General features: G+C 47.4%; 1 protein-coding gene across 1 annotated transcript; it reads left to right on the top strand.

The window, feature by feature from the left end:
• The first annotated feature begins 1,165 nt into the window (after window positions 1–1,165).
• On the top strand, window positions 1,166–11,073 carry CACNG1 (calcium voltage-gated channel auxiliary subunit gamma 1). The gene is made up of 4 exons (XM_010410087.3): window positions 1,166–1,560; window positions 7,149–7,223; window positions 9,320–9,457; window positions 10,175–11,073. Exons 1-4 carry the CDS (start codon window positions 1,320–1,322, stop codon window positions 10,399–10,401), a joined length of 681 nt encoding a protein of 226 aa, XP_010408389.1. The 5' UTR covers window positions 1,166–1,319; the 3' UTR covers window positions 10,402–11,073.
• Window positions 11,074–13,536: the final 2,463 nt, after the last annotated feature.

Genomic DNA, 13,536 nt, shown 5'->3' with positions numbered 1-13,536 from the left:
GGGGCACCAGATGCCACTCTGGGTGCCCACACATCCCTGTGTTCCACAGGGGTGTCTAACCCATCCCTGTCACATGCGGAGCAGAGTAATGTTAACCCCTCTAATATTTCATATTTCAATTACAGTTATTTTAGACCAACATTTTTTAATTTACACTTTTTTTTCTCTCCCTTTCCCATGCTCTCCCTACACTTTAATTCCTTGCTCCACATTGTCCTCATCAGCTTGAGCTGACACCTCTGCACCTTTATTTTGACATCAAACTGGGGTGTTAATAAAACAGGGCTGGAGAAGCTCTGACATTATCTTGACACAATGATATTTGCAGCTTTTCACTGGCATTTTTTTAACCATTCTTTTAACATTAAGGTACTGTCACCCTCCTCAGTTTGACATCACAATTGTAATGTCACCTCCACAGTGGCCTCTGCATTGACATTACCATCAAATTGGCTTTACAATCAGCTGAAATATCAAAGGGAAGGAGAGAGACTGGCCCAGCCCCAGCAATCTGGGCTCAAGGCAAGAGAAGTCACTTCTGGAAGAAGGAATGGATGTGCCGAGTGGCTGCTGGAGTTACTGTAGGCATTGCAGGGAACCTGGTTGATAGGAAAGGAGACAAGCATTTGAGAGATTTTGCATTAGGAAAAAAAAAAAAGACACAAAAAAAAGCTAACCAAAAGAAAAGCAAAACAAAAAATACCCGAAACAAATGGAACCCACAAACCACCCCCCCCCTACTTTGAATAGTTCAGGTTAATTTAAAATAATTGTAATAAAAACATAGAATGAAAATAACTATAATATAAATAAATAATAAAATAAACTAGTTGGCTGATTTTATCACTCTCTGACACAGTGCTGGGCTCTGGAGGCACGTCCAGCCCCAAGCTCCGTGCAGGGGTTCCCGTGAGCTGCAGGCGTGGAGCGAGCGGGCTCCAGGGCTATTAAACTGTTTAGGATCAGTCTGAACTCAGGCCCAATACCATTATAAACACAGATGTTTTTGTAACCCCGCAGAAAAGTTAATCATCCTATTAATGCCTATTTCTGGGCATGCTGCAAGTCAAGAGATCTCAGCCCCTGAGCAGCGGCTGCGGCCGCTCCAGGGAGCGCCCGCCCTGCCAGGCGTGGGAATCCAAAACAACCCGGATGGGACGGGGCGAAAGCTGAGCTGTGCATTGGGAGCCTCCTGACACAGCCCAGCAGCTGCCTGCGGCCCCGGGGCTGACATTTCCAGGCATTTAGATGCGCCAGGATTTCGGGAGCCCTCGCGAATCCCCCGCCGCGCTCCGTCGGGAGCGCCGGTCCGGAGCGGGATGGACGAGAGCAAACCCCTGAAGGTCCGGCTGACGTTCTCCGTGATCTTGGTGGGCATCTCGCTGCTCTTCGCAGCCGTAGTGACTGACCACTGGGCCGTGCTCAGCCCCAGTGTGGAGAAAAACACCACCACCTGCGAGGCGGCTCATTTCGGGCTCTGGAGACTCTGCACCAAACGGATTTTCATGCAGGAGCAAGGTCTCAAAGAGAAGAGCTGTGGGCCCATCAGCTTGCCAGGAGGTACGTGAGCATGCACGGGAGAAAGTACCAGAACTCACACCAGGCTTTGTTTAGCAGGCTGGAGGACATGGCAGAAGGGAAAATAGGCACTGCATTTGGGATGGGGTGCATGGGGCTGTTTTCATGTTGGTCTGCAAACACACCTCGTTGCCAATCCCTCCTGCCGGGAGCTGCTTTGCTGTGTTGCCTTGCACATCTGTCTGTGACCATATTTGAGTCTCCCATGCAGCAGCAACAGTGGCGGGGAGAAGGGGAGGAGGATTGGGCACAGTGGGAATCACAAAGGGAAATTGGGATGGAGGGAATCTTGCTGAACCCCAGCCAAGGGTCCTACAGGCATGTTGACAGCAGCAGGCAAGAGAGAGGATTTATGGGTCCACCAAACACAGCCGGATCTTAGGATTTCCAGATCCATATAATCCCAGAGGAACAGCCCATCCACGGTGGGCACTGGGTTATCTCTGAGCTTTTCCAGTAACAGCCATTCCTCAGGGCAGGGAGGGAGAGGGACCTGCAGGATAGTTTGTCAATCTCCAGAAAAAGAGTCATAAATGGAGTTTGAATCAATTTCTCAAGGACTTAGGGGGAGCCTCCTCACCTCTCACCAGAGGCACCCGCTCTCACACACGTCTCCACCTCCAGTTCAATCGATGGGCAGGGCAGCGGGCACAGCAGCTTTCCGGGAAGGCTGCTCCATTCCCATGGTTAAAGGAGCTCATTATATTTTTGCTGACTGCCAAGTCAGCAACATCTGTGCTGTTTGCACTAATACACTCCCTCTGTGACTGAGCCACGCTGCTTTTTTAGAAGGCTTATAGGGTACTGGATGCTTTCCAGAATAGAAATAACAGGATTGCCTTCATGTTAGACTCATTGCTTGAAATGAAATATATGTTAACATACACTTGAAAATTTCCTGTGAAAAATCTTCCTGCTTGGGCTGACTGTATATTGCCTGTATTACTGCAATCCTTTATCTCTTTGGCCAAATTACATATTCTGAGGAGAGGAGCTGAGCCCTCAGCACGTGGATCTGCCTCTAATCAAACTTGGGAGTGTGTCATCCATATGCTTAATGTCTCTCAGGAAGGTACTTACGTGCCTAGAGATGTATTCCTCGCTGCATGCCTTCCCCCGCACATAGAGAACTCCCACAAAAGGAAAAACAAGAGAAATTGGTGGATAAACAGCAAAACTGCATGACCATGGGGTAAATATAAAACTCATAAATATCCAGCTGTCTGCACAAAGCAAATTCACAGGCAGGGCACAGAAAAGCAGCCACTATCTTTGACAGACATCAGCATGTGCTTGCACAGACATTGAATCACATCCCAGTGCCGCGTTCCGCCAGGCACAGAGTAACTGGGAATTATGGAGGGGCTGGACTGTCCCCCACACCAGAGCTGGTTCATCCAGTTTTTAAAGATATTTTGGAATTTGGATGATAGCCTGCATCATAATCATGTTCCAAAGGGTGAAATTCACACCTCAATTATAACATAAATACCCTCATCCCTGTTCTAGTCAGGAAAGGATCAGAGCAAGGAGAGGGGAGCAGAGCCCTGGGGCTGGGGCTGCCGAGCAAGGCTGCAGCTGCACGGCTCCTGTTAGATTGATTTCACACTTCTGGGAAGGGATGTCAGCAGGGAAACACCAGGGTTGTGAAACCTGCAGCAGCCGAGAAAATGTGAATGAACAAACGCACAGTAAAAGTGCAGATGCGGGTGCTGCTTTTCCTGAAAATCATGAGACATAACCAGACTTTACTGCCAGGACTGGGAAAGAGGCATCAGAATTTATCACTGAATTAATAACCATTTACTAGTCGCTCCCTGTGGAGAAAATGGATGGCATGATTAATGTTATTTATTAGGTTTTGAGCTCAGCAGTGCAAAGTGGGGAGGATGACTTGGCTTGCAGTCCACAAAGCAGGGCTGTGATTTAGGCAGAGCTTTAAAATTTTACAGCGCCCATCCGAGGGTGTTGACAAATTGAAAAGGGTACAGCATCCTGCTGTAACAAACAAAAAGATCAGGGAGATGTTTGTTAAAACCAGGCAAATTCAGATTAATACTGAGACATTTTTAACTGTGGTCGGTGGGCACTGGGGCATTTTACTACCAGCTGTAAACGGAGTTTGGCGTCACTGCCTGTAACTCCAGTGCTGGTGCTGTCCTGAAAAGTGGCTCCTGTGCTCTGAGCAGTAGCAGGGATGTTCAACAGCTTAAACAGGTCCTTGTAAATACAAGAACCTGAGTGCAGGCAACTGGAGAGGAGAAGTGCTTGAGCAAATGGGTTGTCAGCAGGGCTGCCTGTTCCCTGTTACAAGGGACTCACTCTGCAAGACAGGTGTGAAATTAAACTGCTTGGAGAGACCATCTCCAAAACTCTGTGTGTGTCAAAGGCCTCATTGGCCAGGTCAGAGCCCAAGGCCTGCCCCCCTCCACTGCTCAGCCCTCACCTTAACACCTGCTCTAAAGTCCTGTCTCCCAAACTCATCACAAGTGGAAAGCCCACACTAAAATCCCAGATTTTCTAACCATCCATCCTGCCACAAACCCCCCATTCTCTGTCCATCTCAGGTTCCAGAGCAGGGTGGGCTCTAGCCCTTTCCCAGCCTGTCACTCCAATTCTTACAGGGGAAGCTGCCACCCAAAACTCTGCATGGCCCAAACATCTCATCATCTTTCCACCCCTTCTTCCCCCACAAAGTCTCCAAATTGCATCTCCCCAAGGTTCAACCACAGTTCAGTGGGCTTGCACTTCTCTTGCATCCCATGCCCGCATCCAGGAGCGATGGATCTGAACGGCAGGGAGCAGGAAGGCTGTGAGGGGGTGACTTGGAGGGGTGAGGACAGTGTGATAAACCACATTACAACCCTGAAGTTCATGCGACCACAGAGCCCCTGGACTGTCCCCATCAGCACGCTGGGGTGACCTCGTGGCAGAGATAATGCAACTGGGGTGGAGAGAAAAAAGATTACCACACAATGTTCATCCATTATCAACCCCAGTGTAAATCCTATCTGTTATGGAAATGTGCTGTGACATAAATGGGCTTTTCTCTTATTCATGATGGCACCAGAGTCACTGCAGTGCCTTGGTTCTGATGAATAACACACTTGTTGAAACAGATATCCCCAGCTCAACAGAGCATGGAACCATCTTAGAACTGAAAACAATTCAGCATTTCACCAAAATCAATCTAGTTATATTTTCCCACAACAAGCACATTTTCCAAAAACACCAACCCACCTCGGTGATGACCCCTTTTATCATACCTTGGCAGAGCTTTGCTAAGGGCCACAAAGGACAGAGGCAGCTCCATCTCCTGCAGGCAAGTCCAACTCTGAAAGGTTTATGAGAATGGAGGGTGGACTGGGCTGGTTTGGTTCCCCTGCAGTGGACACAGAGCTATGTGCTCCCACCACACCAAGTCTGGATGCCTCCACCTTTGTATCACATGCTTGGGGACTCCTTTGAGTTCAGGCTCTTTAAAGAATTAATGAAAAGCTAAACCAAACAATCCCAAATAAAGCATCCCAGACACAATGCTCAGCCTCAGCCACCACTGAATTGCTGGTGGAGGCACACAACCACTGCTTTGAGGCTCAAAATTCATGATTAGAGTCACAGAGGCTGAGATCAAATATATTTCTTCCAGTCATTTGCAAGGATAATAAAGAACAGGTCAGGAGATGCAAGAGCTAAACATTAACCTCGTCTCTAGCAAGAAGAATCTGCAGATGAAATAAAAGTCAGCTTATAAACTTAAGTAGATAAGAGTGTCTCAAAGGAATCTTCCACTAACAGGCCCAAAAATGCTGCTTTGCAATTACCTATCTCCTGGGAGACGGAAAATAAATCCTCCCTGAGTCACTTACTCCAGCAGCCGCCATTTACATGACAGAAAAAACCCACAAGAACCAACAGGTAGAATACAGGGATCTTCTGCCAGAGGAATTAATGCTGTAACGAACCACTGAAATGCTCTCTGTGCCCACAGGCAGAAACCCACAGCAGTCCCTGCATGGTCCTGCACCCAGCCTGGCTCAGGCTTCCCCCTGTGCTGGAGCAGCCTGTCTCAGCCTGGATGTGGAGAGGCTTCCCCACAGCATCTTCTGGAAGCTGGTGCTAACTCCATTATTTAATGGAAGCAACGCTGGCCTTAACCAAGGGGTGCCTATTTTTTGTGTTTCGGGCAGCCTTGGCTCAATTTCCTGGGCCATTGGGAGCCCCCCTGGCTGCCCAAGAGGTGCTGGGCAGGTGCTGAGCATGTCCCCCCCCAACCCAGCTCAGCAGAAGGGCACAGTTGGGGCTGGCACTGCTCAGCATGTCTCCACCAGTGCACCCTTCCAGCCAAATTCCTGGTGAGCAACTGTTCTCCCAGCTCCACACCCCTTCAAACCCTCAATTAAATCAGTTATAAATAGCAAGAACACCCTCCACCCTTACCCTGCTGCTGCCAAAGATCCGAGTCAGCAGGTCCTCACCAGACCCCATCCTCCTGGGAGGCTGAGGCTGGAAGTCTCTTGTGAGTCTGCTGACAGCAGTGACATTGCTCCCCTGGCTGGCCCTCACCAAGCTGAGGAGGAAAAAGGATCGTGGCCATCAAGAGACTCAGCTAACAACCTCCCTCGTCCCCATATCCCCCTGCCCCATAGTCGTGATCCCTGATCACTTCTCAACCCCCCTATGAACACCCCATACCTGGCACTGTGCTCATGTGAAGTCCAGACAGAGGAACTTCATAAAGCTCCCTCTATCTAACTCTGCTGTCTTACCAAATTACCTTAATAGGCTGCTCTGATGGGATCAAACTTAGACAAAGCCTGGCATGAGAGCCTCTTTGCCCTTGGCTCCTACGGCCTACCCTTCCCTGGGCAACTGCTTGGGCTTCAAAAAGCTTTGGTCTTTTTTTACTTTTGTCTTTTTTTACTGAAAGACAAAAAAAAGCTCTCAGCATCCCTATCTTAGTAAAACACCATGTGCTTTGCTGCATTGCAGCAGCCTCATCTCTGGGACCCCCATATCAGCAAACTCCTGCATGCAGCAAAACCCCCCCAACTGCTACACAGGGATCTGGGAGCTGCAGGAGGGAAGAGCTGGGAGGGAGAGGTGGATGACAACACCCCATCCTCCCTTTTTGGACTCCAAGGTCACCACACCCCAATGGGGTAATGCCACTGTGGGTGGGTTGGTGAGGGAGGAGAACTGCCAGCTCAGCTCTTGGCATGGCAGGTCACATCCCCAGGAAATGCTGCAACACCGAGAGGAAGAAACGTGATGGCCAAAGACAGAATGAGAAAAATCATCTCTAATTCGTATTTTAAACAGAAGAGCAATCAGCTCTGAGAGGGATACAAAAGGTATCAGAGGGGCCTCAGCCTTGTCCATGCTGGAGCCTGGTGTCCTCATCTGCTCCTGAGGAAATCAGATCCAACTCCAGTTCCTCGGTATCACCAAGGGTAGGGAGCCTCAAAACCACCGCAAGTTTGGTACATCAAAAAAAAGCTAATTGACTTCTACTGCATTATATCAGAGGTTTCCAAGCACACAAAATTGAATTTTCTTTTCTCTTTCAGACCACAACTGCTCCTACTTCAAGCACTTCACTCCAGGAGAGACCTCGGAGATATTTGAAGTAACCACCCAGAAAGGTAAGAATGATAACAGAAGAATATTTTCCTAATGTTGGATGAAGTGATGGGCACATAAGATCTAATGGAAAGGGGTCCCCAGAATGAGGGTTCAGCCCTGGTTCCACTGAAAGCAGCAGAATTTCTAACAGGCATCATCAGCTGGGAAAAATGTGGAAAATGCCCTGGACAAGGTCAAATCCCAGCTTCCTGGGGACAATTATTTTTATATATGATCACACTCATAAACATGATTTTACATAAGTTGTCCGACAAATATATAACAGTGTCAATATGCAGGAAAACTGCAAGAAGTCCTTTCAGCATAAAAATGACTTCACAACATTGGCACTATCCATGACACTGAGCCTTTGCCATCAAAGGGGAAGATATTAATAAAACCTAAATGAAAACATCATAGCCCAGGCAGAGTCTTGACCCTGAAAAGAAGTGCAGAGGCTCTCTGAAGACCATTAGGAATTTTATGCTTCATATTGATTTTATATGAAAGTCATGTAAAAAATAGAGCTATCGATGGATGGAAGGAACAGGGATCCTACAAAGACATGAACTGTCAGTGTTTACAGCAAAATAGTCTTTCATGGACAAGTTTCACATTTTTAATAAGTCCAAATATTTTGAGGGCTCCCGTAAAATGCTCCTCTCTCTTTCTCATCCTCTCTTTGAGGACAAATTCCTTCCTAGTTTGCCACACAATGTATTTACTGTGGAAAATGTGAGCCAATGGTTACATTACATGTATTAATCTGCTTTGCTTCTAGTGGAAATTGTAATGGTGGAAAACCCTGAAGATAGGTTCCCTAAAAGAGTAGCTTCCTAAGACAGGAAAGACAGGAATTTTAACTGAATAGAAAAGCATATATTTGAGTCACCTGCTTTTGCTCACTTATCTGCTGTCTGATCCAGCCACCCGATCTTCAGAATGCACCCAATGCCTTCAGGGCAATGAAGAAAAAAATCAGGAAGAATTTCTTCTTCAGAAAAAAAAAAAATCAGGAAGAATTTCTTTTCTTTGGGGCAAAAAGAAAATCTGAAGCCCAGCAAACAATTTTACAACGAAATGAACACTTTCAGGCCGTTCCAACACAGGGAAAAGAGAAACAGTTAGAAAATTATAGTAAAACAGAGATACAAAAAGCAGTAAGAACAAAGAGTGAGCTGCTCTTCCTCTTCACAGAAATAGCTCGTTTGGATGGGAGCTAATTAGTAACAGGCAAAAAAATTCTTCATGATTTTGCCTGGGAGATATTTTTTTTAATGGCTTGAAAGGCAAATATCATCAGGCAATGTGATGTTCATGCATGGCTACATGTGTTAAATATTAAACTAATCTGAAAACGAACACAACATGCAAATGAAGGCCTGAATTACTCAATTAGCAACTCTCCCTCTCCACCCAGACACTGAGCTGTGCTGGGCTGGGGGAAGCGTCCAGGGCATGGCTTAGCAAAAACCAGGAGTTCTGGGGAAGGTTTAATCTTGTGCCCTGAAGAAGCTGGGTTTTCACAGCTGGAAATCATTGTTGTAAAGGAAAAGGAATAAAAATGACCTGTGCAAACACTTCACCCTTGGCCCGCTTGGGTGCTGAACCTACAGAGCACTCGGCTCTCCATGCTCTGGGACAGCATCAGCACTGTGCACGGGCCAGGGCTCTGCAGAAAGCATGGAATAAAAATAGCAGAGGGCTGTCTATTTACTCCAGGAGCAGAGTGTGGGGTGATGTAAGGGACGAGAGCATGGAGCCCAGCAAGGCTTTAAACATTTACACGGCAGAGCCAAAGGGACTCCAGCCCGGCACTCCATCAGCCCCATACAGGTGAGCTGATGAGCAAAGGCGCCCTGAGCTTGCTCAGTAGGTGTTTAGAAAGTGTTTTCCCCTTCCTGCTCTGATTTTATACCCTCCACATTCAAAAGATACATGGCCAATACTTGCCCTTGTTTTCACTTGAGGGAAATAATTCACCAAAGCCACCTCGCCCCAGCCTCAGGAGTGCACGTATTTCAGAGTGAGCTGCTGCAACATCCCCACAGCTGATGGCAGCGGGCTCAAAATGGGCACACACCATCATTTTTGGTGTTTTTTTTCCCTTTGGCAGAATACAGCATTTCAGCTGCAGCCATTGCCATCTTCAGCGTTGGCTTTGCAATCATCGGGACGATCTGCATCCTCCTGTCTTTCAGGAAGAAGAGGGATTATCTGCTGAAGCCAGCATCTATGTTCTACACCTTCGCAGGTACGAGGAGGGCTGCTCGCATTTCTGCACTTGGTTCATAGGACAAGACAGAGAAACTTAAGATAGATCCAGGGGGAGGGAGACCCTTCTAAAAATGCCCTGAAAGCATTTTCTTCCTGGCCACAGACTACAGGTCCCTGTGTGGTGTGAGAACGTCCTGCTCAGCAGCTGGTCTGTATTTTCTCCAACCCCCTTTAAAAGTACATTCACTCCCTTCTAGTATATTCACTGCCAACCCCAGTCTGAACCAGGCACACACAATATTCTGTCTCATTTATTAAGCCTCAAACCAACAAAATGGCTCAACAGGCCCAAAATACTCAACTGTCTCCCAAACACATGAAGACTGCACTTTTACATGAGCCAGGAATACCTTGACATGCCACAATGAGTGAAAGACAAGGGTGCAAATTGTCACCTCAATACAAAATCTTCTTCAACCTCTGAAAAAGCTCCCCAGGGAATGCAATTATTCCTCCCCCTCTTTGAGCTTCCCATCCAAGCCTGCCTAAGAGATCACGCTCAACAAGTCAGTGGCTGACCTGGGTTATGGCAGAGCTCTTGGCAGTTCTGAGCACTGGTTCCTTCAAACACTGAAGTCAGTGACTCACCTGTGAATCTCACTGCAGTTCCTGTATGCAAAACAACAGATGAAGCAGTTAATTAAGGATGAAGAATTGACAGCTGATTCAACCCACTGCTCCTATCTTCCTTCAGGTCTCTGCATCATCATCTCTGTTGAAGTCATGAGACAATCCGTGAAGAGGATGATTGACAGCAAGGAGACAGCCTGGATCAAGTACAGTTACTCCTGGTCCTTCGCCTGTGCCTGCGCCTCCTTTGTGCTGCTCTTCGTCTGTGGCATCGCCCTCCTCCTTATCGCGCTGCCCCGCTTCCCCCAGAACCCCTGGGAGACCTGCATGGATGCAGAACCGGAGCACTGATGTTCCCTGCACCCATGAAAAAATCCAGAAAGTGTTCTGAAAAGATTAGTATTTTTTAAAATGTCTGGGTCTCACTACACAATGTGAGTCTTTACTGAACCAAGGCATGTTCGATTGCAATTGTTGCTTTCTTTTTCTTTTCCTCTCTTTTTTTCCTTTCTTTTTTCTCTCTTTTTTGATTCTTTTTTTTCTTTTTCTTTTTTTAAGAAAGCAGAAAGACCATTCAACACCACCATGGGTGTATGTGAATGGCACTGCTCTGTGCCAATTTGGGGCTGACCTGTGCTGATGCAGTTGAGGGGAAATCTGTGTCGGAGACAGCTTTATGATGGAGAAGATGTTTGGTGTAGTTGGGCGTATGTCCCCATTCATGCCATTACTCCTCTCCTTCCCTCAGAAAGGTTAGCTTGTGTCTCCAGAATAAGTTGGAGATCCTTATGCTCTTCTATTAAACTGTTAACATTTGATATAAAAACAAAACAGAACTTTGTGTAGCATTGGGATAAAAATCCCCCCTCCAAATTTACACCCTGCAGTTCCATTGTTTTAAATCAAGCTTAAAACCCCACAAAACAGAGTCTTTCATTTTGCTTAAACTTCAATGGCAAAGCCAAGAAGTACTGAACATGAAGAGTGATATTTTCCTTTAATAAAAAGCATAATCTTCCAGTAGTATGATTTTCTGGAAAATTATTTTGATGGATGAATCACTTGGCCCATCAGATTCTGCCAGGTCCACGACAACAGTGCAGTGCTGGGTGGTGTTTGCTGCATGGAGCTCTCATTTGTTCCCCAGGAGTGGCTTTTTAAGAGCACCCTGCTTTGCACACTGCACACGTGTACATAAAGCTACATATCACGAAAAATCCTTCAAGGCAGCTGCCGAGATGGAAAGGACTCAGCCTGAAAGAGCCGGGAGAGGCAGCCCTGAGAACACCCCGCCGGTGCCTCGCTGCTGCTGCTGCTGCTGCAGAAGCACAGACCCCAGGCAGTGCTGGGGGATGCTGCGGGCACTGCTTTGTTGCTGAGAGCCTGCAGGGCTCTGCCACAGCTGCCTGAAGCACTGGGGGGGCTGGGAGTCCCCCAGTCCAACCATCTGCAGCACTGGGCGTCCCCCAGTCTCACACGCTCACCCAGCCCTCCAGCCAAGCCCTTTTCACCCTCATGGTCCCCCCAGCACCAAGAGGTGGGGTGTTGTTTTTTGGGTTTTTTTGCAGTTCAATTTTCAGAATCTGCTCAGCATTTTCCCCCCAAGCAGGAAAAAGTACATGGTTTACAGTGTACTCTTTTCACCCGGTAATTTAAAAATCAGGAGAAAGGGGAACTGAAGTGGCCTTCCCTCTGTGTTTAGCTGTCCACAATCCTAAAGAAAACCAGAATTCTTAACAGAAAATCTCTGGTCAATTTGAAGAGGTCTGAAATCATGGCATGTTCAGACATTTGGAGAAATTCCCCAGCAATTCAGTGCTGGCTCAAGGGGCTGCCCTTGGCCCTTCCGTTGGGGTGGCCTGAGCCCCAGCAGCCCCAGCCAGACTCAGGCTCATCTCCATTTTCCCCACTAGCAGAGTGGCAGCAAGAACAGAAGCCTTTTGTGAAGTTGCATTAATGTTTTTCAAGGTCTTAGAAGTTGAAAAACACTACAAATACATATATTACAAAGTTTGGGGATAAAGCACGCATTGGTGCTCAGATCTGAGTGTGAGCTGAGGAGCTCTGCTTGTCTCTCATCATGAGAGACAACGGCAAGTCTTCACGTTGTCACAGAACCACTCTGAAATGCTAAATGGTTTTGAAATCTTATTTTTGGGTACAGAGCTGACATCCTGAATTTGCATTTTCATTGTTCAGGAAAACAGAGGCTAGTTTCTAGGGAGATCCTTTACATGCAACAACAAAAAGGGAAGTAGTCGGTGTGACCCCCGGGGTGGCTGACCCCAGGCTGGGACATCCAAACCTACACAGCAAAGATTAATCTAAGCAGAGCAACTGGCAGGAACAACAGCATTCCCAGCTCAGCAATCATCATCATCATCACCTCAGACATGGCATGGGTTGAGATAAGCAAGGTTTGGGGACAGGGAGCTGAGTTTGTCACCCCATGCTGAGCAGTGACATGTCCTGTGTCCCTGGGAAGCCCTTCACCCATCCACACTTTTTCTGAAGTGCCATCCCTCTCTTTCAACACCTCTCCTGGGAGAAAGTAATTTCTAGGTGGGTTCTTATCCTGATGGGCCAACTTTTTGCCAGCTAAGACGCTGCTTAGCCCTGTTCCTGATATTCAAGAGTAAGACATTCACATTTCAGATAAACACACCCTGAAACCCATCTCCTGCACGCTCCTGATCCGCTTCATCCAAGTCTCAGTGACGGCAATGGAAAGATTCCTGGTGAGTGCTGGTGTTTGGCCTGGATCCAAGGTTTTACAGTCTCTCTGGGCTCACTTTACTCATGAGTCAGAGAAAACACACAGCTCACGGCACCAAGATCCTACACTCACAGCCAGAGATCAGGCGGCTCAGCCAGATGCCTCCTAAAGCCCTTAAAATTCACTGAGTTTTATTCTCTTTCTGCTCCAGGCTGAGGCTTTGTGATCATTCCCTACTCTGTATGGTCCCTGTCAGACTGAGAAGACGCATGTGGATAACTTCATTTTCTTCCAGATATTAAGAACTGCTGAAGAGGGACCTGTCCATTAAATTGGTCGTTGGTTCTCACAGTGGGAAGGGCTCTGCTCCTGCAGCAGGTTTGTTCTGCCAGAGAGCTGATAATGTGTTTTAAGAGAGTTAATAAAAGCAATTGGCCTTCATAAAGGAAAGGGAATATAATGTTGGAGAGGGGAGCTGTAACCAGTTTCAGTTTTCGTTCTCTCAGCTGAGCAAATAGCAGGGAAGAGCCACCAGAACCTCTGGACTGTACCATGAAAATGTGAAGGAAACATCCTCACCAGCAGGGAGTCACCAGAGCCAAATGGGGATGGGAACCTGGCTGCCACATATCCAACAGGAGCCCTCGTGGGTTTGGGACACAGCCAAAGAACTGAGTGGGAAACATGCACCAGAGAGAGGGAGAGGCAAAGCAATCTGCAGAACAAGGAACCACCAGCAGCCACCATGAAAACCTGAGCGCTGGTCCTGC

Source organism: Corvus cornix, chromosome 18 (assembly GCF_000738735.6).
Source record: "Corvus cornix cornix isolate S_Up_H32 chromosome 18, ASM73873v5, whole genome shotgun sequence".
Classification (NCBI taxonomy): Eukaryota; Metazoa; Chordata; class Aves; order Passeriformes; family Corvidae; genus Corvus; species Corvus cornix.
Note: the sequence above shows the minus strand (reverse complement) of the source record. Positions and strands in the feature narration are given on the sequence as shown.

What these genes read in the sequence shown, in the direction of transcription:
- CACNG1 (XM_010410087.3), top strand. Translation starts at nt 1,320, where the DNA reads ATGGACGAGAGCAAACCCCTGAAGGTCCGGCTGACGTTCTCCGTGATC. An exon ending in GCCCATCAGCTTGCCAGGAG is followed by an intron (nt 1,561 to 7,148) that starts GTACGTGAGCAT and finishes TTTCTCTTTCAG; the next exon opens with ACCACAACTGCTCCTACTTC. An exon ending in TATGTTCTACACCTTCGCAG is followed by an intron (nt 9,458 to 10,174) that starts GTACGAGGAGGG and finishes ATCTTCCTTCAG; the next exon opens with GTCTCTGCATCATCATCTCT.